The sequence below is a fragment of the Seriola aureovittata genome, chromosome 12, assembly GCF_021018895.1.
Source record: "Seriola aureovittata isolate HTS-2021-v1 ecotype China chromosome 12, ASM2101889v1, whole genome shotgun sequence".
In the NCBI taxonomy this organism is placed as follows: domain Eukaryota; kingdom Metazoa; phylum Chordata; class Actinopteri; order Carangiformes; family Carangidae; genus Seriola; species Seriola aureovittata.
Window position 1 is genome coordinate 25761396 of NC_079375.1, and position 25172 is coordinate 25786567.

The window sequence follows — 25172 nt, forward strand, 5'->3', positions numbered from 1 at the left end:
TGAAATTTTTATGCCTTACTATACTATGACATTTTTTGAAGTTTTTTGCCTTACTATACATGACATTTTTTTGCCTCACTATACTATGACATCTTTTTTACATTTTTATGCCTTACTATACTATGATTTTTTTTGACGTTTTTATGCCTCACTATACTATGACATTTTATTGAAATTTCTATGCCTTACTATACTATGACGTTTTTTGAATTTTTTTGCCTTACTATACTATGACGTTTTTTGAAATTTTTATGCCTTACTATACGATGATGTTTTTTGACATTTTTTGCCTTACTATACAATGACGTTTTTTGACGTTTATATACCTTACTATACTATGACGTTATTTTGACATTTTTTTTACTACAGCGTTTTTTGGCATTTATGTGCCTTACTATACTATGACGTTATTTTGACATTTTTTTACAGTGACGTTTTTGACGTTTATATGCCTTACTATACTATGACATTTTTTTTACATTTTCATGCCTTACTATACTATGATTTTTTTTTACGTTTTTATGCCTGACTATACTATGACGTTATTTTGACATTTTTTTACAGTGACGTTTTTGACGTTTATATACCTTACTATACTATGACATTTTTTTCAAATCTTTATGCCTTACTATACAATGACGTTTTTTTACATTTTTATGCCTGACTATACTATGACGTTATTTTGACATTTTTTTACAGTGACGTTTTTTGACGTTTATATACCTTACTATACTATGACGTTTTTTGACATTTTTATGCCTGACTATACGATGATGGTATTTTGACATTTTTTTACAGTGACATTTTTTGACGTTTATATACCTTACTATACTATGACGTTTTTTTGACATTTTAATGGCTGACTATACTACGACGTTATTTTGACATTTTTTTACAGTGACGTTTTTGACGTTTATATACCTTACTATACTATGATGTTTTTTTTACATTTTTATGCCTGACTATACTATGACATGTTTTTGCCTCACTACACTGACATTTTTTTTACATTTTTATGCCTTACTATACTATGACGTTATTTTGACATTTTTTTACAGTGACGTTTTTGACATTTATATACCATACTAAACTATGACTTTTTTTGCCTTACTATACTGTGACGTTTTTTGACGTTTTTATGCCTTACTATACTATGACGTTATTTTGCCATTTTTTCAGAGTGACATTTTTGACGTTTATATACCTTACTATACTATGACGTTATTTTGCCATTTTTTCAGAGTGACATTTTTGACGTTTATATACCTTACTATACTATGACGTTATTTTGCCATTTTTTCAGAGTGACATTTTTGACGTTTATATACCTTACTATACTATGACATTTTTTTAAATTTTTATGCCTGACTATACTATGACGTTTTTTGAAGTTTTTTGCCTTACTATACTATGAAATTTTTTTTTACGTTTTTATGCCTTACTATACTATGACGTTATTTTGACATTTTTTTACAGTGACGTTTTTTTACGTTTATATACCTTAATATACTATGACATTTTTTGACGTTTTTATGCCTTACTATACTATGACGCTTTTTGACATTTTTTGCCTTACTATACTATGACGTTTTTTTTTTACATTTTTTGCCTTACTATACTATGACATTTTTTTTGCATTTTTATGCCTTACTATACTATTACGTTTTTTGACGTTCTTTTACAGTGACATTTTTGACGTTTATATGCCTTACTATACTATGATGTTTTTTTGCCTTACTATACTATGACATTGTTGTACATTTTCATGCCTTACTATACTATGAAGTTTTTTGACGTATTCATGCCTGACTATACTATGACGTTATTTTGACATTTTTTTACAGTGACGTTTTTGACGTTTATATACCTTACTATACTATGACGTTTTTTGACGTTTTATTGCCTTACTATACTATGACGTTTTTTGACGTTTATATACCTTACTATACTATGATGTTTTTATACCTGACTATACTATGACATTTTTTTAAGTTTTTGCCTTACTATACTATGTAGTTATTTTGACATTTTTATACTACAGCGTTTTTTGACATTTATGTGCCTTACTATACTATAACGTTTTTTGACGTCTTTATGCCTGACTATACTATGACATTTTTTTACATTTTTTTTGCATTTTTATGCCTGACTGTACTATGACGTTATTTTGACGTTTTTTGCCTGATTTTTTGACATTTTTATGCCTTACTATACTATGAGGTTTTTTAAATTTTTTTTTGCCTTACTATACTATGAGGTTTTTTGAAATCTTTTGCCTTACTATACTATGACATTTTTTTTTACATTTTTATGCCTTACTATACTATGACATTTTATACGTTTTTATGCCTGACTATACTATGACGTTATTTTGACATTTTTTTACAGTGACGTTTTTGACGTTTATATACCTTACTATACTATGACGTTTTTTGACGTTTTTATGCCTGACTTTACTATGACGTTTTTTGACGTTTTTATGCCTGACTGTACTATGACATTTTTTTGAAATTTTTATGCCTTACTATACTATGACATTTTTTGAAGTTTTTTGCCTTACTATACATGACATTTTTTTGCCTCACTATACTATGATTTTTTTTTACGTTTTTATGCCTGACTATACTATGACGTTATTTTGACATTTTTTTACAGTGACGTTTTTGACGTTTATATACCTTACTATACTATGACATTTTTTTCAAATCTTTATGCCTTACTATACTATGACGTTTTTTTACATTTTTATGCCTGACTATACTATGACGTTATTTTGACATTTTTTTACAGTGATGTTTTTTGACGTTTATATACCTTACTATACTATGACGTTTTTTGACATTTTTATGCCTGACTATACGATGATGGTATTTTGACATTTTTTTACAGTGACATTTTTTGACGTTTATATACCTTACTATACTATGACGTTTTTTTGACGTTTTAATGGCTGACTATACTACGACGTTATTTTGACATTTTTTTACAGTGACGTTTTTGACGTTTATATACCTTACTATACTATGACGTTATTTTGACATTTTTTTACAGTGACGTTTTTTGACGTTTATATACCTTACTATACTATGACGTTTTTTGACATTTTTATGCCTGACTATACGATGATGGTATTTTGACATTTTTTTACAGTGACATTTTTTGACGTTTATATACCTTACTATACTATGACGTTTTTTTTACGTTTTAATGGCTGACTATACTACGACGTTATTTTGACATTTTTTTACAGTGACGTTTTTGACGTTTATATACCTTACTATACTATGATGGGTTTTTTTTACATTTTTTGCCTTACTATACTATGACATGTTTTTGCCTCACTACACTGACATTTTTTTTACATTTTTATGCCTTACTATACTATGACGTTTTTTTACATTTTTATGCCTGACTATACTATGACGTTATTTTGACATTTTTTTACAGTGACGTTTTTTGACGTTTATATACCTTACTATACTATGACGTTTTTTGACATTTTTATGCCTGACTATACGATGATGGTATTTTGACATTTTTTTACAGTGACATTTTTTGACGTTTATATACCTTACTATACTATGACGTTTTTTTTACGTTTTAATGGCTGACTATACTACGACGTTATTTTGACATTTTTTTACAGTGACGTTTTTGACGTTTATATACCTTACTATACTATGATGGTTTTTTTTTACATTTTTTGCCTTACTATACTATGACATGTTTTTGCCTCACTACACTGACATTTTTTTTACATTTTTATGCCTTACTATACTATGACGTTATTTTGACATTTTTTTACAGTGACGTTTTTGACATTTATATACCATACTAAACTATGACTTTTTTTGCCTTACTATACTGTGACGTTTTTTGACGTTTTTATGCCTTACTATACTATGACGTTATTTTGCCATTTTTTTACAGTGACGTTTTTGACGTTTATATACCTTACTATACTATGACGTTTTTTTGACATTTTTTTACAGTGACGTTTTTGACGTTTATATACCTTACTATACTATGATGTTTTTTGAAGTTTTTTGCCTTACAATGTATTTAGTTATTTTGACATTTTTTTACTACAGCGTTTTTTGACATTTTTTTGCCTCACTATACCATGACATTTTTTTTACATTTTTATGCCTTACTACACTATTATGTTTTTATGCTTTACTATAATATGATGTTTTTTTGATTTTTTATGCCTGACTATAGTATGACATTTTTATGCCTTACTATACTATAAATATATTTTATAAATATTAATAAAACTTTCCGTGAATTAATTTCTTTAACTTTTTACATTTTATTTGAATCAGGATATTTTAGTAGTAGTTAGACAGTTTTTGTTTGACAGCCATCATATAATACGAGGTTCTTATACTTTACTATAGTCGTCTTTTTTTCACCTTTTCATGCCTTAATATATTCTGATTCTTTTTGATGTGTTTATCCCGCTCGGCCACAGGTTAGGAACCACTTCACTGACGAACTATCTGATCCGCTTTCATGGTTTTAAATGTTTTATTGCACTTTTGTTTGTTCATTGTGCAACAGATGCTGAACCTGCTCTGCCCTGTGTTAATGTAGGTACATATATAGATCAATCACAGGAGAAGAGTTAATAATTAATTTTATTATGGGTTCATCAATAGTTATGGACATATAATCATCTCTTTACAATACAACAGAAGATCAGAAGAGCATGACAGATCACTTCAACAGAATTTCATAGTTTAAAAAAAATCAATAAATAAGAGCATAAATAAACCAAATACATGTTTTCAACTTAGATATAGGTTCATAAGTACTAATATAGTGTCTGCATGCGTCATGAAACACCCTCAACCATCGTCTGTACAAACACAAGAGGTTGGTCGCAGGTACAGGTGGAGAGTTCATATACAGGATGAGTCTATGAGGCTACTAGACCGTACTGAGGAAAGGCCCAACATAGAAAACAAGGACTCAGGAAGCACTTTAAAGAGACCTCACACACACACAGTGCATCTTCCATTATGGTTATATATACATATGAAACGCATACAGAGTTTGAACACAGACTCTCTCACACACTCACACACACAGTTTGAGTAACAGACCACGATGTCTGGGAGACCCTGATTTTATAGACTACATTTCCCACCTCTTCCTGAGGGAAAAAGAAGCACACAAAGCCGGCTCACACACCACTGGTTGGAGTTACAGGGGTTTCAGCAGCATTTACATCCATGGTGGTCGTCTGTGGAAGTCCAGGGCTGCCAGAACAAAGTCATCAAGTAAAAATCTAATTTGATGTCCATGTGTGTGCACATCGTGTCTGAGTAAATTTAGGTCTGAAGATAAAAATCCTGTTTCATGTTCACATTTGAAAATGAATAAAGGGAAAAATCTTGAAAAAGAAGATTATTGAAAAATAATCGGCAAAACCTTTTTTTCTTTATTTGTTTGTATTGTGCAAATAAAACTTCATTAAAGAAAACTTCTTGTTTCATTTTCAAGTTCTTACAATTAAAAAATTTTGCTTTTAATTTTAGCAGTAGGTATGTGTTTCCTACGGTGGCCCTGAGAGCTCAACACACTGCAACTTAAGAAAACAAAATTCAGAAAACATCTTCATCAGTTTGACACATGAGCTGCAAATACTCACAAACACAACAGGAAGTGTTTCCAGGGGACACTAAAAAGCGATGGACCTGACTGTGATGCACGTTTTCAATGCTTTGTGACTTTTGAACAACAAGTGCGTCCCAAACAGGTTCATCACCTTTTTTTATTTTGCCTTTATTCCTGAAAGCAACAGTGAGAGAGAGAGAGAGAGAGAGAGAGAGAGGGAGAGAGAGTGAGTGAGAGAGCGAGCGAGAGAGAGAGAGAGAGAGAGGGAGAGTGAGTGAGAGAGCGAGCGAGAGAGAGAGAGAGGGAGAGAGAGTGAGTGAGAGAGCGAGCGAGAGAGTGAGCAAGAGAGAGAGAGAGAGTGAGAGAGCGAGAGAGAGGGAGAGTGAGTGAGAGAGAGAGTGAGAGAGAGACAGAGTGAGTGAGAGAGCGAGCGAGAGAGAGAGTGAGCGAGAGAGAGAGAGTGAGAGAGCGAGAGAGAGAGCGAGAGAGAGAGCAAGAGAGAGAGAGTGAGTGAGAGAGAGCGAGAGGGAAGAGTGAGAGAGAGAGCGAGCAAGAGAGAGAGAGAGGATGACATCAAAATGGCCGCAGGTTGGACTTGAACCCTCACAGTTAACACTAAGCTTCCGTATCGCACCAGGTGAGCGACGGACCAACCCTTTTTAGTGTCCCCTGGAAACACTTCCTGTTGTGAGTCTTGTTTTGTCAGACTGATGAAGGTGCTTTCTGTGTTTTGTCTGTGTGCATGTGTTTCCTGGATTAAGTCGCAGTGCTTTGATCTCTCAGGGTCGTTTCCAAATAATTTTGACAAAGATAACGTAAAAAAAAAAAAAAAAAAAAAAAGGAAATTAAATTTTGATTGAAGATTTTGTTGGATTATCGGCAGCTCTGATCCTCCACAGAGCAGAAACAGAAAGGTACGAACAGAACGTCAGACTTTTCATCTGAGAAGTTTCAGAGCTTAAAATACAGATCGACCATGAACGCACCTTCCTGTTTCCTGATTCACATTGGTGACATGTTGTTCCTGCTCCACTGTTCCTCCCAAACACACACACACACACACACACACACACACACACTGTAAGCTTGCTACTGAACACTAAAGACTCTGTAAATGGTAAAAAAAAGCGTCTGTATGGCCCTTTCCTCTTGATAAAAAGGGTAATTCACATTGAATATGGCTCACTGTCATTGTCACTGTCATCATCATTTGAACACAGAGGTAATCAGATCCTGTACAAAATTACACACACGCACCCACGCGCACACACACACACACACCATCTAACCTTTACAAAAAAAGGAAAATAAATACAGAATACTTTCTTCATCATCATCATCATCATCATCATCAGTAGACTCCTGTTAAACCTCCTTCTGATTTCCAGACTGTGGCTCTAGAGAGATGATGAATGGCAGTTATATAGGAGGAAATTATATGTCACACACACACACACACACACACACACACACACACACACACACACACACACACGAGAAGTGGCTCGAAGAAAATCATCCTGACCCCAGAGATGTTTCCTGACACCAGGTGTGTATCAGCTGTGGAGTCCAGCTGTGGAACATGAAAGCCAGATGTGTGCGGTATGTTTTCTAATGGCGTTCTCTGATTGGACGGTCCCGGGACGTGTCGGCAGCGTCTCCTGTCTCTGTGACTCCAGACTCAGTCAAAAAGTCTGATGTGCTTCTTCGTCGCTTGTACTCCAGCAATTCAGTATTGCATAAAGTTGTGGCACAGAGACGAGGTTAAAGCAGCAGGGACAGATCCTGATCCTACATTTCCCATAATGCAACATTAAAAGTGTCTCTCAGTTAACACCCACGTCTTTCAAATGAATCCAGAACATGATTTATGATACTAACCTGTGATTGGTCAACTCAGCCGACCACGGCAACGTGGAAATAACATGTGGCTCGTCATCTCTTATAAAAACAGCTTTTATTGGGTGTTTTTAATTTCACCGACACTTTACTTTGATCGGTTCGGATCGTTTTTATTTGACTCTGTGAAAAGAGCCGGAAAAGAATCTGACACTTTGAAGATAAAGTCGTAATTTCAGGTTTCATCTTGTTTTAGAGGGAAATATCAGGAACATGGAGCATCGACTGAAGCTCTACTTTAGGTTTCACTAATAAGGAGAAACTTCATCTTTTGGCTCATCATCATCATCATCATCATCATCATCATCATCATCATCAGGACATTGAGAAGAAACTGATTCTGGTCTATTGTTAGACAAACAGCAGCTGTCTGTCCTTTCACCTGTTTGATTGGTTGTTTGTAATATTCCTAAAAAATATATATTTTTTATTCATGTAAAATTACGACTTTATTCTTCTAATATTACGACTTTTTGTTTTGAAATATAATTTAATTTGTAAAATTACGACTTTGTTCTGGTGATGCTCTTTAGCAGGAGACGGGATGACTTTTCAAATCCCAGCGGCTGCAGTAAAGACTGAGCCCAAGATTATTATAATTATCATTATTATCATTATTAATAGGCATATATCACAGGTCTGTGCAGCTGAATAAACTCCATATCTTATTCTAGAAATCAGATTTCCTGCTGTAGAGCTTCACGTCGGAGTCACAGTGAAATTCATTAATGGGGTGAAAGAGCGTTCTGATGTGAACGGTTGTGGAAACCAGCTGCAGCAGCTTGTTTCAGGTTAGAGCCACATCACGCTCCTGACCGCCGGCTGTGGTCGGCTGAGCTCGACCACATCACGCTCCTGACCGCCGGCTGTGGTCGGCTGAGCTCGCCGACAGGAGGAAGCAGCTCAGCGCTCTCAGTGGGAGCTGCTTCTTACACTGCAGCGTTAACGTCAGACATCCTCGTATCTGTCATGTTCTTTCAAAGGACGCGGCGCAGGTTAAAAATGTTCCCATGTCTGTGAATTAAGGCTGAAGTCGTCTCTCTGTGCGTCAGTGTCGTGTCTAATTGAGACGATCCGTGTTACTGTTGGATGATTTTGATCAGGGGCCTCCGGGTCGCCTCCAGCTCCTGCTCCGATTCAGAGCCGCAGAGACGATTCAGCCTTAAATCACCAGAAGAACCAAAAACTGCACCTGAACATCGTAACGTCAGATTTAGTTTTTTAAATGCACAGCTGAGATTTCACGTGACTGATCCTGTACTGCACATGTGACAGTCTGACTCTTCACACAGTAAATCTCTGAGCACTTCCTCCACCTCCAATAAATATTGCTTAAGTGTAATTTTACCCTGTAAAAGACAAATCACCCCGAAACCCAAGAAGAAGAAGAAGGAGGAGGAGGAGGGGCGTGAAGGTCAAACTAAAGAGGGAGAAACCGTGTCACCTGTGCACAGGTGACACAAACCGCATCATTATTAGGCCTCGTTAGTTAACGTCCCCTCTGACGGTCATGGCTTTCTGTTACACCAGGTCAAAAGAAAACTCTGCGTCTTTACAGCTGAACCCGTGTTGTCGTTGTTTTGGTCGTCAACAGCTGGAAATACAAATGTGTCAACCACATGAGCCAGGAGACAGGTCTGACTCAGACCCCCGTACGAGACCCGGTCCAGATCTGTCTGATGGTTCTGGTCTGTGGTCCCTGTGGGAACATGAAACGACACCTACGCTGGAAAACAACACAAATTTTCCTTTAACCCCCCCCCCCCCCCCCCCCCCATTTCTCAGAGCGTAAACACCAGTGGCTCATCACGTGATGTTCTCCAGATGTTCCACAGAGAACCGACGGTGTGTGGCGATGAGGAGGAAGATGACAGAGAACAGTGATCATGGCGTCCTCTTCGGTTTCTATATTACAGCCGCCTGCAGTGTTCATACAGCCCACAACACCTGAAGGAGTTACCTGTGCTCAGCTCAGGCTGTGTCCACCATGACACAAGGTTAGGAGCGTGTGTGTGTGTGTGTGTGTGTGTGTGTGTGTGTGTGTGTGTGTGTGTGTGTATGATTGTCCATCACCTCTGTACATATGACTGAAGGCTCAGAGTGTCACAGAGAGGCTAAAAGGAGAAGCTAAGCTAATCGATTGGCTAACAGGAAAAGCAGTTAGAAACAGGAAACGGAGATTGAAGGGAATCCAGGTCTGTATTCCCATTTTTAAAATATGTATCTATAAGTGGTTTATTTAATGAGTGTTTTATTCATTATTAAAAATATTTATTTATTAATGGGTGAATCTTTCATTTATAAATCATTTTCACAATTCCTATTTTTAATGCCTATTAAAATATGAAATGAAGGAAATATTGCGTTACTTTTCCTGTGACATCACTGGTCCTCCGTACAAATAAAACAACGGAAAATTTGGACCTTTAATGCTGCTGAAGAGACAGTTTGTATTTGAATTCAGTTTCATCTAAGAGGCAATGTTTTTTCTGATGATCACCGTCTGTGGAGAGCCAATCACAGAGCAGCAGTGAGCCAATCACAGAGCAGCAGTGAGCCAATCACAGAGCAGCAGTGAGCCAATCACAGAGCAGCAGTTAGCCACTCACGGAGCAGCAGTTAGCCAATCACAGAGCAGCGGTTGTGCCTTTATAAAAAAGGGATAATTCTGTGTTTAAAGGTTGATCAGACAGACGTGTGACTCACGTGACTCCAGACTGAAGTCTTGGTGTATATCCGGATCTTCAGATGCACATGTCTTTATAGGGGCGTAACACAAACACACTGTCTGTATCTGTGGAGGGGAAACCTCAGTGTCTTCAGTCAGTCCTGGTTTTTCTGTGTCTTACATAAAGACACCAGTTGCCTTTGTATAAGACTGAGAGCGAGGCGGCAGAACAACCTGCTGTTACACCACTTCTACTGAAGTTTAGCTGCCAACAAATAAAATATTTAACCACATGTCTGAATGAATCAAAGAAGAAGAAGAAAACGAGTCCGTCTCGCCCTGGGCCGTGTTGCGGTGAGGTTGTGGTTTTGATGGGAGGAGCCTCAGGTGAAGGTGTCTATGATAAACGAAGGGAAACGGTCCGAGTGTGATGATCTGATGAAACTAAATCTGAGCAGCTCCTTCTTCAATATGACCTCTGACCTCTACATCGGAACGTACGATCGGCCGAGGGAAGGGAGGGGGGAGTGAAGATCAGTCTATCTGTTGATGTTACACCCCTATGCCTCGGTGTGGACAACCATACGTGTGTGTGTGTGTGTGTGTGTGTGTGTGTGTGTGTGTGTGTGTGTGTGTGTGTGTGTCCCTGGCAGTGTCCTCATAGCCTGGTCTGGGCCTCGGGGATGTAGATCTCGATGCTGTCGGCGCTCTCCGTGGCAGAGTTCTGCCGTACGGACGCGGCTCTCTTGGCGGCCATCAGGCGCTTCCTGGCTTCCTGCCGCTGCTTCTCTGAGCTCTCCAGGGAGCGGTCTCTGGCCAGGGGGGGGTGGTGGTGGGGGCCCTTGGGTGGCTTTTTTGGCACTGGAGGTGGGAGCCGCCTCTCCTGGTGGGAGAGGACGTAGGGGAAGGAGGGTGGGGGAGGGGCAGAACATTTCAGGAAATAGACAGACGTGTGTGTGTGTGTGTGTGTTTTGGTTTGATGTGATAAGTAAAGCAGATTTTTGTCATTCGTTTCAGTCTCTGCTCTTCCTTCTGCTTCTTCTTCTTCTCTATCACATAAACTCTTCTTTGCTGTACATGGATCTACAGCTGCAGCTCCTGTACGTTCCTCCTGTCAGACGTGTGCTCGTGCGTGACACCGCTCTGCTGTCATACATGCAGATATTTTAGCGTTATAAAAAGGCAATATTTTAATTCTTTGCATGCAAGTCTATCTGGTGGCAGGATCTGTATTTTTTTTTAATTTAACTGTACACTGACGTGGCTCCACTTTCACTGTTATGCAGATGACAAAATGCTCTATCAGACGTCCTTAAAGGATAATCCTGGTTTACAGGGTCCACAGCCTCTCTCCTGCAGATCTGTCTGAGTAACTTCAACCATGTCTTCATCTAAACCATCGACTCGTCTTCTACATCCTGTTCCCACCAGGATGTTTAATCTTTAAATCAAAACTTGTATGTTAGATCTGATCAACTTATATTTATTAACAGGTTATGTTAATGAGCTTTTAAGGTTGCAGTAATTAAAACTCTACTTGATTCAGACTTCCTCATGGCCTCAGACAATGGACTCGTCTCTACACTCGTCCTACTAGATCTTAGCGCTGCATCGATCACAGGATCTAGAGGAACCGCACAAGGCCGGTTTGAGTCAGACTTATCAGATAGATTCCAGTTTGTTCATCTTAACATTGACTCATGGAGTTCCACATGGTTCTGTGCTTGTGGACGGATACTTTCCACCTTGTATATGCTTCCTTTAGACGGTATTATCAGGAAGCGACAGACAAATGTCCGATGTTACGCAGACGACACCCATCTGTATTTATCTATGAAGCCAGATGTCTTGACCTGGATGACCTGTCACTTTTAAACTGATGTTATTGTACTTGGCCCTAAACACCTCAGAAATACATGATCTGATAACATAGTTACCCTGGACAGAGCTATGAACATTAGACCCATGTTGTCATAAACCAGATATATCCTTTAAGAAGGTGAGCACACTCCTTTTACAGGACCTAAAGCCACCAGATATCAAAATGTAATATAATTTAAATTATTTAAAAGTCTGATAAAATCTTTGTTGGACCTGAAACTGCAAGTTCAGCTGAAAGTTTTATTTTTAAGCATAGTCCAGCAATTATGTCGTTAATTGACTGTTTTCAGTCAACTAAACTTTAACAAGCTTTCTACATCTGTGGTTAGTCCTCTCTCAACTACTGTAGTTACCTGTTTAACAGGTTAAACAGGTAAAGCAGCTGTAGACAGCAGCTAGTTCTAGTTTTAGCTTCCCTGTCACATTCTGCATTCACTTATTTATTGCTGATTTTTGAAACGGTACTCTGCGCTGAGCTGAGCCAGGAAAGACGAAGGTAACCTCTCGTTCATCGCACCCATGTCTTCACTGCTGCTGGTTGTATCTGCCTCTTCACTGTTGCTGCTGCAGTTAGTGAATGTGTTACCGACGTCCTGTGTAAAGAGTGAGCTCCAAAAACGCAGAATGTTCTTTTGGAGAAGGAACATTAGCCGCTCTCCCTCCTGTCCATCTATCGTAACAACACACAGAACAACAAAACCACACACGGTGAGGAGGCTGCAGCCGGCAGATGGAAGGAAGGAAATAAGGAAGGAAGGAGGGAGGGGAAACATGGACGGACGGATGGAAAAACAAGACTTGATGGATCTACGGAGGCCCAGAGGTGTCAAAGGCCCTGTGGTGTTGGCATTGCAGTTATGCTGACTGATGCATGGCTGTTTGCAAGCGCCTTCACTGTCAACACAAAAAAAGCACAAGAAAAGAAAAAGACAACAATGAGAGCAGATGAGGAAGCGTCAGAGTCAGTATTCACCATGAAGCAAAATCACAACAGACACTGCTGAGAGCGACAGAGCAGGCAGACGACACCTGAGACACACACACACCTGAGCATGAGCAGAGGGAGAAGTACCTGAGCTAACCAGGGTGATGACGGATATTTGACCGTTTGGGTAATTCCGATGTGCATGCTGATTGGCTGAAAGGGCGGGGGCTACCTGGAGGCTCACGTCATGTACAAATATTGCACTTACTGCCAGACACAGAGGAGGCAAGTTTACCCTCTGAGGTCGACGGATGTTTCCATTAATATCTTTGTGATAACACAGAGAAGTAGAAATCTTGGTGAATGTTGTTAGAATCTGTCGACTCTCCACTTCCTGTTTCATATTCTTACGAGCTACAAGGCCTCTAAGCAGAGTGACAGACAACATGTTTCATTTTAGGCATTTATTATCCATTTATCTGCTATTTTACTCACATGTTACTCATGTTTTTATGAACCTAAGACAATTCATCCACATCAGTAAAGGTTTGTTTTCACAAGAATTAAAAAAAAACTGGGCTTCAATTTTTCAGCATTTGGTCCAAATGATGTTAAGAGGGTCAGACATTATATAAAGAGCTGAGAAAGTTCTGAATATTGTGATATAAAACACTCGGGTATGATGTTATATGCGAGTATCTTAAATAATAATGAGGAAATCGAGAAAATACTCTCAGACCTCAGAGGGTTAATGCTGCCCATGGATATTCCAACTTCTTGGCTTTTATTTTGAAATATTACCTTTACTTCCTAGTCACCTGAATACCTTTCTTCTTTATTCAATTCAAAGAGCAAAAATGAAAAAGAAAGGAATTTGTTTCTTCTGATTTGATGTTCTGACAATAGAACCTTGTTTTTATGTTTTTACTCGTCTGCATCGTTTCAGTTTTAAATGATCGTTTCGGTTTTAAATGATCGTTTCAGTTTTAAATGAAAAGGTGTCAGTGTGGACGCAGCCTCAGAGGAAATGAGATTTGTAAATGTCTTTGATAAGAGAGAATAACAGCTCAGTGAGCGTAGATGAAACATCCACGTCGCCCGTGAAGGGAAGGAACCAGCTCACATTAACCCTGGTGTTATTCCCTGGTCAGCCCGGCGGCACCCGAAGCTCGAGTGTGTTTGTACCTTTCTCTCGGGGGGGTCCAGGGGTCTCCAGTTGTTGGCTCTGAGCTGGTGAAGCTCATCGAACTTCAGGCTTATGTTCTCGATCGACAGCTGCAGCATGTCCCAAAACCCGGCCAGGTCCGAGGCCACGGGGCGGGGGTGGGCGTTGGGGTTCTGCGACAGTAGAAGAAGAAGAAGTTTCACAGGTGAGAGGAAAGAGGACGAGGAGGAAAGGAAGTTGTTTATAGACGTTGGGTTTGTTTGAAGAGCAGAGAAGAAGAAGAAAGATGAAGATGTGATTTACAGGTACATCATGAGGAGAAACCCTTGTTCATCAGTATTTAATCTGATGTTTGATTCCTTTCATTCATCAGTTTTTTCCCACTGACTGAATGTTACTGAAGTTAACAGCTGGATCTGACGGCGACTGGAGACACTGGTTAACTCCAGATAACTACCTGTCATTTCATCTGTTTAGTGCAACAGGAAGTGTTTCCAGGGGGACACTAAAAAAAGTGATGAACCAGGCTGGGGCGCTGTCTCGGTCAAGTTCATTACTTTTTAGTGTCCCCCTGGAAACACTTCCTGTTGTGTCGTGAATGTCTGCAGCTCATGAGTTGATGTTTCCTGAAGTTGTCTGTGTGTTGAGCTCGTTCAGGGACGATGCACATTCATCACCTGCCGTCCTCAGGTGTTTGAAACTCTCCAGGAAATAAAGGTACAGAGAGACGGACGAGGAAGTGACGAGAGAAAGACGAGCAAACAGGAGGAAGTGAACGTGTGAACATCAATGTAAGTGACTCACCAGGTTTTCCTCACACAGCTCCCGGAACTGCTGAAACTTCTGAGACATCAGAAGCTGAGCACTTCCCACAGCACTCCTCATCTTCCCCAGGACTGTGAGCAGAGACACAGACACAGAGACAGAGGTTAGACAGAGAGACAGACACAGAGACAGAGAGAGACACAGAGACAGAGGTTAGACAGAGAGACAGAGAGAGACGAGAGACAGAGAGACGAGAGACAGAGACAGAGAGAGAGACAGAGACAGAGGTGAGACGGAGACAGAGGTGAGACGGAGACGATTACTGGAGCAGGACATCAGGTCCAGGTCTGTGTGATGGTTCTTGACTCAGCGTCATGTGACTGTGGATCAGTTACTAATGAAACTGACTGAACGTCTCATCGTCTCTGTCTCCTGGACACTTTCTATACAACTGAACTGAGAGTCTCCAGTTCAGTTTCCTATAAAACAGTGAAACCTGCTGCTGCAGTTTAGTTTGTATAGAAACATAATATTCAGGAGGTTTGTTTAATCATCTATATATTCTGTTGTTACACCCTCCTCCTCCTGCTCCTCCTCCTCCTCCTGCTCCTCCTCCTCCTGCTCTTCCTCCTCCTCCTGCTCCTCCTCCTCCTGCTCTTCCTCCTCCTCCTGCTCCTCCTCCTCCTCCTGCTCTTCCTCCTCCTGCTCTTCCTCCTCCTCCTGCTCCTCCTCATCCTGCTCCTCCTCCTCTCCTCCTGCTCCTCCTTCTCCTCCTCATCCTGCTCCTCCTCCTCTCCTCATCCTGCTCCTCCTCCTCCTCCTGCTGCTCCTCCTTCTCCTCCTCATCCTGCTCCTCCTCCTCTCCTCTCCTCCTGCTCCTCCTGTTCCTGTTCCTCCTCCTCCTCCTGCTCTTCCTCCTGCTCCTCCTCCTGCTCCTCCTCCTCCTGCTCCTACTCATCCTGCTCCTGCTGCTCTTCCTCCTGCTCCTCCTCCTGCTCCTCCTCCTCCTCTCCTCCTCCTCCTGCTCCTACTTCTCCTCCTCCTACACCTGTAACCTGGACATGATGAAGACATGATGAAGACATGAGGACTCAGACACGTACTGTCCTCAGGCAGGTCGTTCTCCCGCTGGTCCAGCTCCATCTGCCGACACCAGCCCTCCATGCGGTCGGTCTCCGCCTGCAGCAGCTTCAGGAACCAGCGTCCGTCTCTCTGACACACTGAGCGCTGCACCACCTGCCGTTCAAACAGCCACCCATGAAGAGACTCACCTGGACAGGTAGACTGTACACTCACAGTGATGTAACAAAGACAATAATGTGGATACAGTCACAGAGTTAATATTATATTGATTGATTCATTTTACATGAGCAACCCCCCCCCCCCCAGCTACATCTACAGACACAAACTGTAACTTTTTATTAAACATATTATCGTAACTTTTAAAATCTAAATAAATGATAAATAAAAATATATACAATTATAAATACCAAAATAAAGTAAAAAGAAAAGAAACAGTCTCTCTCTTTCTTTATATAAATAATAATAATAATAATAATAACACAATCAAATTAATAAACTGCACAAATCCTTCATCCCACAAACAGATAAACAAGAGAACTGAATCATTACACTATTACACTCTTCATCTGAAGCCTGACGACCTTTCCTGCTTTCCTTGATGCAAAGTCATCAATTATCACCAAAATGATATACAATCATAAATACCTAAATACAGTGACAAGAAAGAAAATATTCTCTCTCTCTCTCTAAGAAAGAAATAGATATAGATATAGATATCTATATAAACATGACACACACAGACTCGTTTATTATTGTTAACGATTTCCCACAACCCAGATTCTGTGTGTGTGGGGGCCGTCACAGGAAAAATAAAAAAGCATTTCCTTGATTTCACGTTTTAACAGACATTAAAAATAGGACTCGTAAAAAGAATTTATAAATGAAGGATTAATCCATTAACAAACACGGATTGATGTGAAAAACTGTTCGGCTAAACAATCTCTCCTCAGGCTGCGAACGTCACGTCCCCTCGACTTACTCCCTCTGAGTCACGGAGCTTTATCTCCCTCTTTATTTCTGTCACAGCAGCTCGGCTCTGATCACACGACAGCTGTGTTAGCGTCGTCTAATTGTTTGACGGTTCGTGTTTCTGTTGTCGTCTGCAGCTCTTCTCTTTACAGCCGGTAACAACAAACGGAGCGGAGCAGACAGCGAAGCTTCGGTGCAGGAGGAGGCCTTGGTGTAAGTGCTACCCACTACATCCATTCAATAAGTGAAGGACATCAGGTAAGGAAGAAGTGCTTCAGCTGCCTTTCATTGTGCCGTGCTGTATCGTATAACAACAGCAGAGCAGCTGAGGCTTCGTTTACACTCGTCACTTCAAGTGTCTCACGTCCAGAATCCAGATTTAACTTCTACTGAGACACACGTATGAAATGTCATCAGGTTTGGACCATAGACTGTAAATAAAGATGGACATCGCCTCTGTGACCTCACCCACAGGTTTCTGAAGCTCAGAGTGAGCTGCTCCACCGTCGCCATCTTGGCAGTGTCTGACTCCGCCCCCTAACTCCCACATAATCCAAAAATGGTCAAAGAGGCGGGGGCGTGTGTGGAGCTGAGACTTGGGTGCATACACTCTCGTTAGCATTGTTAGCACAGCTGGGCGTCATGCTCGAAGGCTAATCCAAGGTGAATTCATTTACTGGCTAATTAGCTAGTAAACGAGCTAAGCTAACATTCGAGGTATATGCTGAGCACAGACAGATACCTGCTAATTAGTTACTAGAAAAACGCAGAGGAGACAGCTAGCAAACTCTGACGGCACCCACCTGTCACTCAAAGAGGCCACGCCCTCAGCTCTCTATAACTTTAGTCCTTAATAAAATGTGAACAGGTGAGTTGTATAAACAGGTGTCATGAAGGAGGAAATTAGCTCTAGAGACCAAAACTGTCTTTGTACCAGGCTGAAAACAAAAGTTTTGACCATGTAAACCAGAAGTCAGAAGTCAGTTTGTCCTTCAGCCAACTTTTTCTAATCCATTAGATGGCGGCCAGAAAATAATCAAAGGCTAATTTAAGATATTGATCTGGTAAAAAGATCATATGATCATCTTTTTTGGTAGAATCGCAATCCATCATCTGCATTCTGTTTTCTGCTCTGATTTTATTCTGAAAGTCCTGACAGGAAGTTGTGATTATTTCCGCTGCTTTGACGCTTCTTTGGGATGTTTGTGAGCTCGTCCACAAACAGCCACATATTAAACGTTTGACTGATTTTCTTCATGTTGCACATCATATATCTGCTCCGTCAGAGGTTTGTCAAGCGAGCAACAGAACCTTTGATACTTCCTTTCCGAACTTTTCAGAATAAAAGCTCACAATAGCTTGAAATAAAGCATTAGTGCAACAGACTCTCTTTTATCTTCTTGGCAAAATCTCTAAAGAGGAAGTGATTCTGCAGGTAACTGTTGCTGTTTTATTTTAGATTTTAAAAAATCATATTGTCAAAATAAGACACAGGAAGAGATGAATATATCTGTGTGTTCAGATCATATCCACGTACCTCCAGTATAGTGGAGCTGTTGAAGTTGACATCGAGGGGGTCGTCTGTGACGCTGTCTATCCAGGGGTCTGGAGGGGGGAGGATGGACGGGTCAAAGCCCACATCCTCGTAGTCGTCGGAGGCACAGGCGTGGTAGTGGTTCCCTGAGCCCTGGATGCTGACGGTGGAGGTGGCGGCATCGCGGGAGTATTGACGAGAGAGGGCACCAGACGACAGCACCTCCAGGTCGGTGTCTGGGGAGTCCAGAGGGGTGTCCAGCAAGTCGGGCATGTCCAGATCTGCCTGGATGGGGTGATGGGTAAATCTCAGTGACTGGCTGAATGAACCATGTTTGGTACCGAGCCTGTCCGATAAAAGTTACAGTTCTGAACAAACAGGACAGAGTGTTCCACCTGACGTGTTGGGTAACTCTTTGTTTTGGTGCTTTGCTTCTTTTGCCAAAAGGCGTCTGTTTCTACGTTATTTCTTAAATTCATCTTTTAAAGGGAACTGACATAAAGATAAAACCCAAGTGTTTTACATCACAACTTTCAGATCATTCTCAGCTCTTTCTATAATGATATGAACTGATCATTTGAACCAAATGCTGAAAACTTGACGCCTAGTTTTTGAAATTCGTCAAACATTTTGTGAAAACAAACCTTTACGAATTGTTTTGGTGCTTGAAATGTTTTCACCAAAGTCTCTAGGTTCATAAAAATAGTCAAACATATGAGTGAAATATTGTCGTCTCACAAGAATATAGAAACAGGAAGTGGAGAGTCGACAGATTCTAACAACATTTAAACCAGATTTCTGCTCTGAACTATCACAAAGATTTTAATACTAACATCCGTCGACCTGAGAGGGTTAAACCGGTTCATGGTTCAGTTCTGACTCTCAGCTCCTGGTTCAGGTTTAAGGTCCTGGTCCTGCCCTCTCCTCAGGAATCATATTTTACACCTTCGGGACTTCGATCACAGTCTCTCTGTCCTTTCTGTCTCTAAAGTAATATTCACAGCATGTGCATCAGGGTTCAGGTTTATCCTGGATGAAGCCCGGATCTTTCCCGCCCTGATGACCACATGTCCATCGCTGGGTTCAGTGGAGAGTCAAGGGAAGAATCTCCACTGTGAGGGAAACACGTCATCTCTGGTTCAAGTATCTACTATCAGGGACGTCGGTGAAACACTCGACATTCAAACAGAGAAATGAAAGGACTCGTACAGACGTTCGCTCTCAACAATAAGAATGGAAGAAATGCATCAGTTATGAACCCGCATGTTGCAGCGGAGGTTATTCTCACACTACACAGAGATCAGATCGTCTGTTATTAATAAATGAAGATTTTTATTATAAGCGTCAAACACCTAAAGGAGCCCAGTCGTCACGGACAACTTCCACTACATTTCATTAAACCATCAGTTTGGAGATAAATTGTTAAGAGCAGTGAACAGACAGGAGAAACAAACAGTGTCACAATGAGAGGTGTAACGTCACAGCAGCAGGTGAGACTTACCTGAACAGCTGCTGTCACACTGTTGGAGCGCTGGAACCGACGATACCTGAGGAAAACAAACCGTCAATAATCAACTGTCACATTCTCACATTACTCCTCAGTGTTAATGATCACTGTGAGCACCCACAATGAACAACAAAAATCAAAAATCCAGAACAAAGGGGGCGTCGTGGTCTAATCAGGCGCCCCATGTGTAGAGGCTACAGTCCTCGCTGCAGTTGGCCCCGGTTCGAATCCCGCATCGGACGGCCTTTCGCTGCATGTCATTCCCCCTCTCTGCCTCCCCGTTTCCTGTCTCTCTCCACTATACTATCAAATAAAGGCATAAAAAGCCCAAAAAAATATACTTTAAAAAAAAAAAAAAATCCAGAACAAAGATCCAAAACAACAAAGGGAGTGAGCTTTCGACCTCTACATGGTCTTCCTCAATGGGTGTGTTGTTCTTGGTCGAGGATCCTGCTTCTGATTTTCACTGATTCATAGAGAGGAGGGAGTGTCCGCATGGCTTCATCAGGCCGCGACCTTCAGCACACATGGTTCCGGGCGTGAAGCGGTTGGACTGAGAGTCAGGACGTCCAAGTCCAAAGCGGTGGTTCTCTGATGGGAGCTGAACCCGAAGGCAACACTCTTGATTTACCAGGCGACATACGTTCCAACCATCGCCGCCATAGTCGTGAGCTCTGACCACAAATGAATGCGATCTGATCTGATGAAGACGCCTCTGGGGTTAGGGTTACCTGGGGACCCTGGGGTGGACTCATCACATCCCAATGAGCCTGGGAATGTTTTAGGATGTGCAGGATGAGGACGTCTGGGCCGTCTCACTTTGCCTGCTACACTCAGCAGCGTTCATCAGAATTCATAGCGGAGGATAACCTCGGCAGATGAGCGCGTGGGTGTTTGTTTGTGACCAGAGAGAGAAATAATTACACGACAGTCGGAAATGACTCAGCTAGATCTCCAAATCTGTTCAAACCGGCGTCTGAAGGAAGACACACCGCATGTAGCATCAGTGACTGAATATATCATCTCATCAGATTACAGTGTTTAATCATGGTGACTAATTAAAAATCATAAATAAAAGCCAGTGATGTCAGCAGTGCATGAAAAGACGAAGAGTCCAGTCTCCTAGCCCACGTTATCATGAAACAGCAAACCAACAAAACTACCAACAACACATCCGTTAAAGGCTCTGACCGTTTCCTGTCAGCAGCAGGAGGGCATCCGTCACATGTTTATAATACAAGAGGTTATAACACGTCCTCTGAGCAGCTACGTCTTCAGGACAGACTGGAGGCTACAGTGATGAGACGCACATGGGCTAGCTGGTTGGCATGCTAACTTCAGTAGATGAAGAAGAAGTGACAGAGACAAGAGTGAACAGTGGTGTTTGTTTCCACCTCTGGAGACAGATGTTGGTGAGTAAAGGAATGAAGGTTGATGCTGAACTCAGAATGTTTCTTCAGCTGCTAATGCTAACTTTAGCTATGTAGCGATACCAAAACACACAACTAGCTCCTTTAACTCAGTAACATTAACCAAGAACATCTAAAACAGCTTTTGTGAACCGTATGTTAAAATATGATGGTACTTTTAAGTTACATGGTGTTTTGGATTTGGTTCTATTTTATAACAGAGCTAGAACTAGAGTTAAAGGAGCTACTTGTAAGCTTTGCTATTGCTACATAGCTAATGTTAGCATTAGCAGCTGTTTACTCTCCAGTCTAGAAGAAGAAACGTTGTGAGTTCAGCATCAAACTTCATTCCTTTACTCACCAACATCTGTCACTAGAAGTGGAAAGCAACACTCTTGTTTTGCTTCTATTTCTATCACATCTTTTCTTCTACTGAAGTTAGCATGCTAACCAGCTAGCCCCAGCTCATCTCATCACTGTAGCATCCAGTCGGCCCTGAAGAAGTACACTCCCCTCCAAAAGTATTGGAACAGTGAGGCCAATTCCTTTATTTTTGCTGTAGACTGAAAACATTTGGGTTTGACACCAAAAGATGAATATGAGACAAGAGATCAACATTTCAGCTTTTATTTCCAGGTATTTACATCTGGATCTGAACAGCTGCTAATGCTAACGTTAGCCATGTAGCAATAGCAAAACTTACAAATAGCTCCTTTAAAATCAGATGGTTAAGGACTCAGAGGCTCGTCCGTCCATCATAAACTATGGATGTATTTCTGTTCACAGTCACCTGCTGCACAGTGTTTTTCTTCTTCCTGTTGTCCAGTGTTGCTTCATATTCACTGCAGAATTTAAACAGTCAAATCTACCACAGAAGAAGAAAAAGATAAAGGAAAAACATGCGCCTCACCCTCTTTCGTCCTCCACCTGCACCCCCACAGAAGTGAACTTGGACGGGTCCTCTGGATCTGGAACCTCCTCTGGTCCATCCACCTGCAGGAGACAGACGAGGTGAATCTGCATCCTGTGTACGTGACTCACGCCCGTCACTTCCTCCTCCTCCACACCTGCCTCATAGATACCTGGATGCCTATGGAGAGACATTTGCCCTTCCTGAGTGCTTCTTTCCTGTAGTCGTCCCGGTGGTCGTCTACAACCGGCCCCCGGCTCAGGATTGAGGGGACGGGGGTGCTGACCGTCATGGTGCTGTTGCTGACATGCTGACTGGCTGGTCCATGGACCTGCGTGTGAACAAAGAGGGCAGACAAGACTCAGAGAAAAGCCAAATGATCAAAGTTCCAACCCATTTCAAACCTGCACAATAACAACACGTCACTAACGAACAATGAAAAGCACTGACCTGTGCATTGGCAGCTTCTATGGCAGCCGTCAAGGCCTTCATGCTGTCAATGCTCTCTGTTGAGTTGCTGAGCCCTGATTGGATGGTCATGTCACCCCTGGGTCCCTCCTCCTCCATGTATGCATCCTGGTCGGTTTTAGAAATCATGGAGCAGACGTTGAGCTGTTCAGGTGCCCTTTAATATTCCAACCTGTCACTGATGCAGGTCAGCTGGACTCTGACTCTAACAGCAAAGGATCATTTCGTGTGTAAATTTTATTTAATTTTGTGTTTGTCTCTGTTAGCACCTGCGCTGCTCTCATCTTGATTTCAGGTGCAGCCACTGAGCTGAACTGCTGGACGTGTAATAAATGATGCTAAACACCGAACGCTGGTCGAGTTGTACAAACTGACTCTTTCCTTCAGAGTGTGAAACAACAGGTTCTTTACTGTCCAGTCACAAGAGTGTGGTCCAGAGAATTACAGTTTAACTGTAAACACTATGTAAGCAGAAGTAAAGGGACTGTCAGTCACACTGCAGTGCTAACTATCTAAAGTCTGCTAACGTTAGCCACACTAAGCTACTGTCATGGCTGAAGTCAAGAGTGTTTTTGCTTATAATCTGGGTTTGTTATTTATTTAATCATGGTGGACAAATAACACCATGTTTGTAGAGATATATACAGATATATATATATATATCTATATATATATCTATATATATATATATATGCATGCAGACACTATATTATATTATTAGTAATTATGAACCTACTGTAGATCTAAATTGAAAACATGTATGTGGTTTATTGATGCTCTTATTCATTGATTTTTTAAACTATGATATTCTGTTGTTTTGTAAAGAGATGATTATATGTCCATAACTATTGATGAACACACAATAAAATGAATCATCAGTTCTTCCTCTGTGACTGATCTGTGTATGCACTAACACAGGGCAGAGCCTTCAGCCTCTGTTACACAATGAACGCACAAGAATTCAACAGAACATTTAAAAGCATCAAATCGGGTCAGAAAATTCATCAAAGAAGTGGTTCCTAACCTGTGGCCCGGGGCCCACTGGTGGGCCGCCAAGGTATTGCAAGTGGGCCGACAAATCATTTCGATTTAGAAACAACACAATTTTTTCAATCTTAAACTTTGTTCTTCCAGATATGTCATGTATGTTAGTTCACAGATAGATGCTCTGATGTTCTCTAACTACACTCGGGGCAGATGAACGACGCCGTCTCAGTACCTGTGCAGACTCTGTGCTGCTCTGGGCTGTGATGGAGATGTAGGGCTTGGAGGCCGTGGAGCAGGTGGAGGTTCGGGGTGGCACCGGTGGAGGGGTTTTCTTATAGGTGGTGATGCAAGATGAAACTACAAAAGAAATCAGAAAGAAAAACGGAAGATAAGATATGTTACAACTCCATGCTGTCAGTGTTTGACGTCACTCACATTAAGTTTTCACTGGTTATTTTACTTTGAAGGCGTGGCTCCACATACAACTGTTACCACGGCAGGAGGCTGTGGAGGTGGAGGCAGGTTCAGACGCAACAAACATCACAATCTGAAACACACTCACATGAGCAAATGCAGCAGATATGTAAATGTGGGTCTGAAGCTCGTTTTTAAAACGTGACGATCGGCTATTGTACCATGAACAGCAGGGATCGTTGAATTGAGGCTGAACCCGAGCTCCTGCTGGGGTCACCATCGCTTTCCTGTCCAGGAAATTTGAAATTCATGTTTTCTAGTTGACCTTGGAGAGAAATCTTTTCAGCCTGGCCTGGACATGTGACGATCCAGCACACAGACACGGTAACAAAACGAACCAAGGAAGTAAAATATAGAAAAGCCGCCCTATTATTCTACATGATATCCTACTATAAATAACATCTGAGTCAGTTCTTCAGCTTCAAAACTCTCACCCTACGCCACGCCTGCTAACTGACGGACTCCTCAACAGCGTCACAAGAAGGTTAGACGTCATATGTCCCGCCTCCCTTTCTCCCGCCAACTCCAGGTTTAGGTTCATTTGATTCAGGAAACGGGCGGAATTCAATTTGCTTTAATTGACTCACAGTTTCCACGTCACAGTGGAGAAGATTAGGGGGGGGGGGGGGGGGTTTAAATTCATGATAATTACCTTGGTTCAATTCAACTATAATCCCCCTCTGTAGAGTGGATGAGTGAAAGCCTTGTTGGATTACCGTTGCTTTGAAAGCGGAGTCACTGGTGGAGCTGTCACTAAGCATGCACACCACCTACAGAACATCCATCTCTTTTCTTTCATTCATCCCATGCTGCAGTGGAACAGCCATTTCCTCTTATCCATATCTGCATTGTTTGACAATCTGCAGCCATGCTACGCACTTAGCCAGTGGCTACGAAAAATCTAAA

At 41.2% G+C, this 25172-nt stretch overlaps 1 protein-coding gene across 7 annotated transcripts in view; it reads right to left on the reverse strand.

Annotated features, from left to right (window-relative positions):
* Positions 1–9287: 9287 nt before the first annotated feature.
* dlgap1a (discs, large (Drosophila) homolog-associated protein 1a) overlaps positions 9288–25172 on the reverse strand; it is a 70885-nt gene continuing 55000 nt past the window's right edge. For 5 of the 7 annotated variants that reach the window (XM_056390766.1, XM_056390772.1, XM_056390770.1 and 2 more), the window contains 10 exons: positions 24025–24149; positions 22788–22913; positions 22510–22668; positions 22338–22420; positions 20013–20058; positions 18515–18796; positions 16029–16209; positions 14965–15056; positions 14181–14333; positions 9288–11072 (listed from right to left, as the gene is read on the reverse strand). In XM_056390766.1, coding sequence (XP_056246741.1) covers positions 10848–11072; positions 14181–14333; positions 14965–15056; positions 16029–16209; positions 18515–18796; positions 20013–20058; positions 22338–22420; positions 22510–22668; positions 22788–22913; positions 24025–24149 — 1472 coding nt within the window. In that variant the 3' untranslated portion in view covers positions 9288–10847. The other 2 variants (XM_056390769.1, XM_056390771.1) reach the window with 2 other exon arrangements.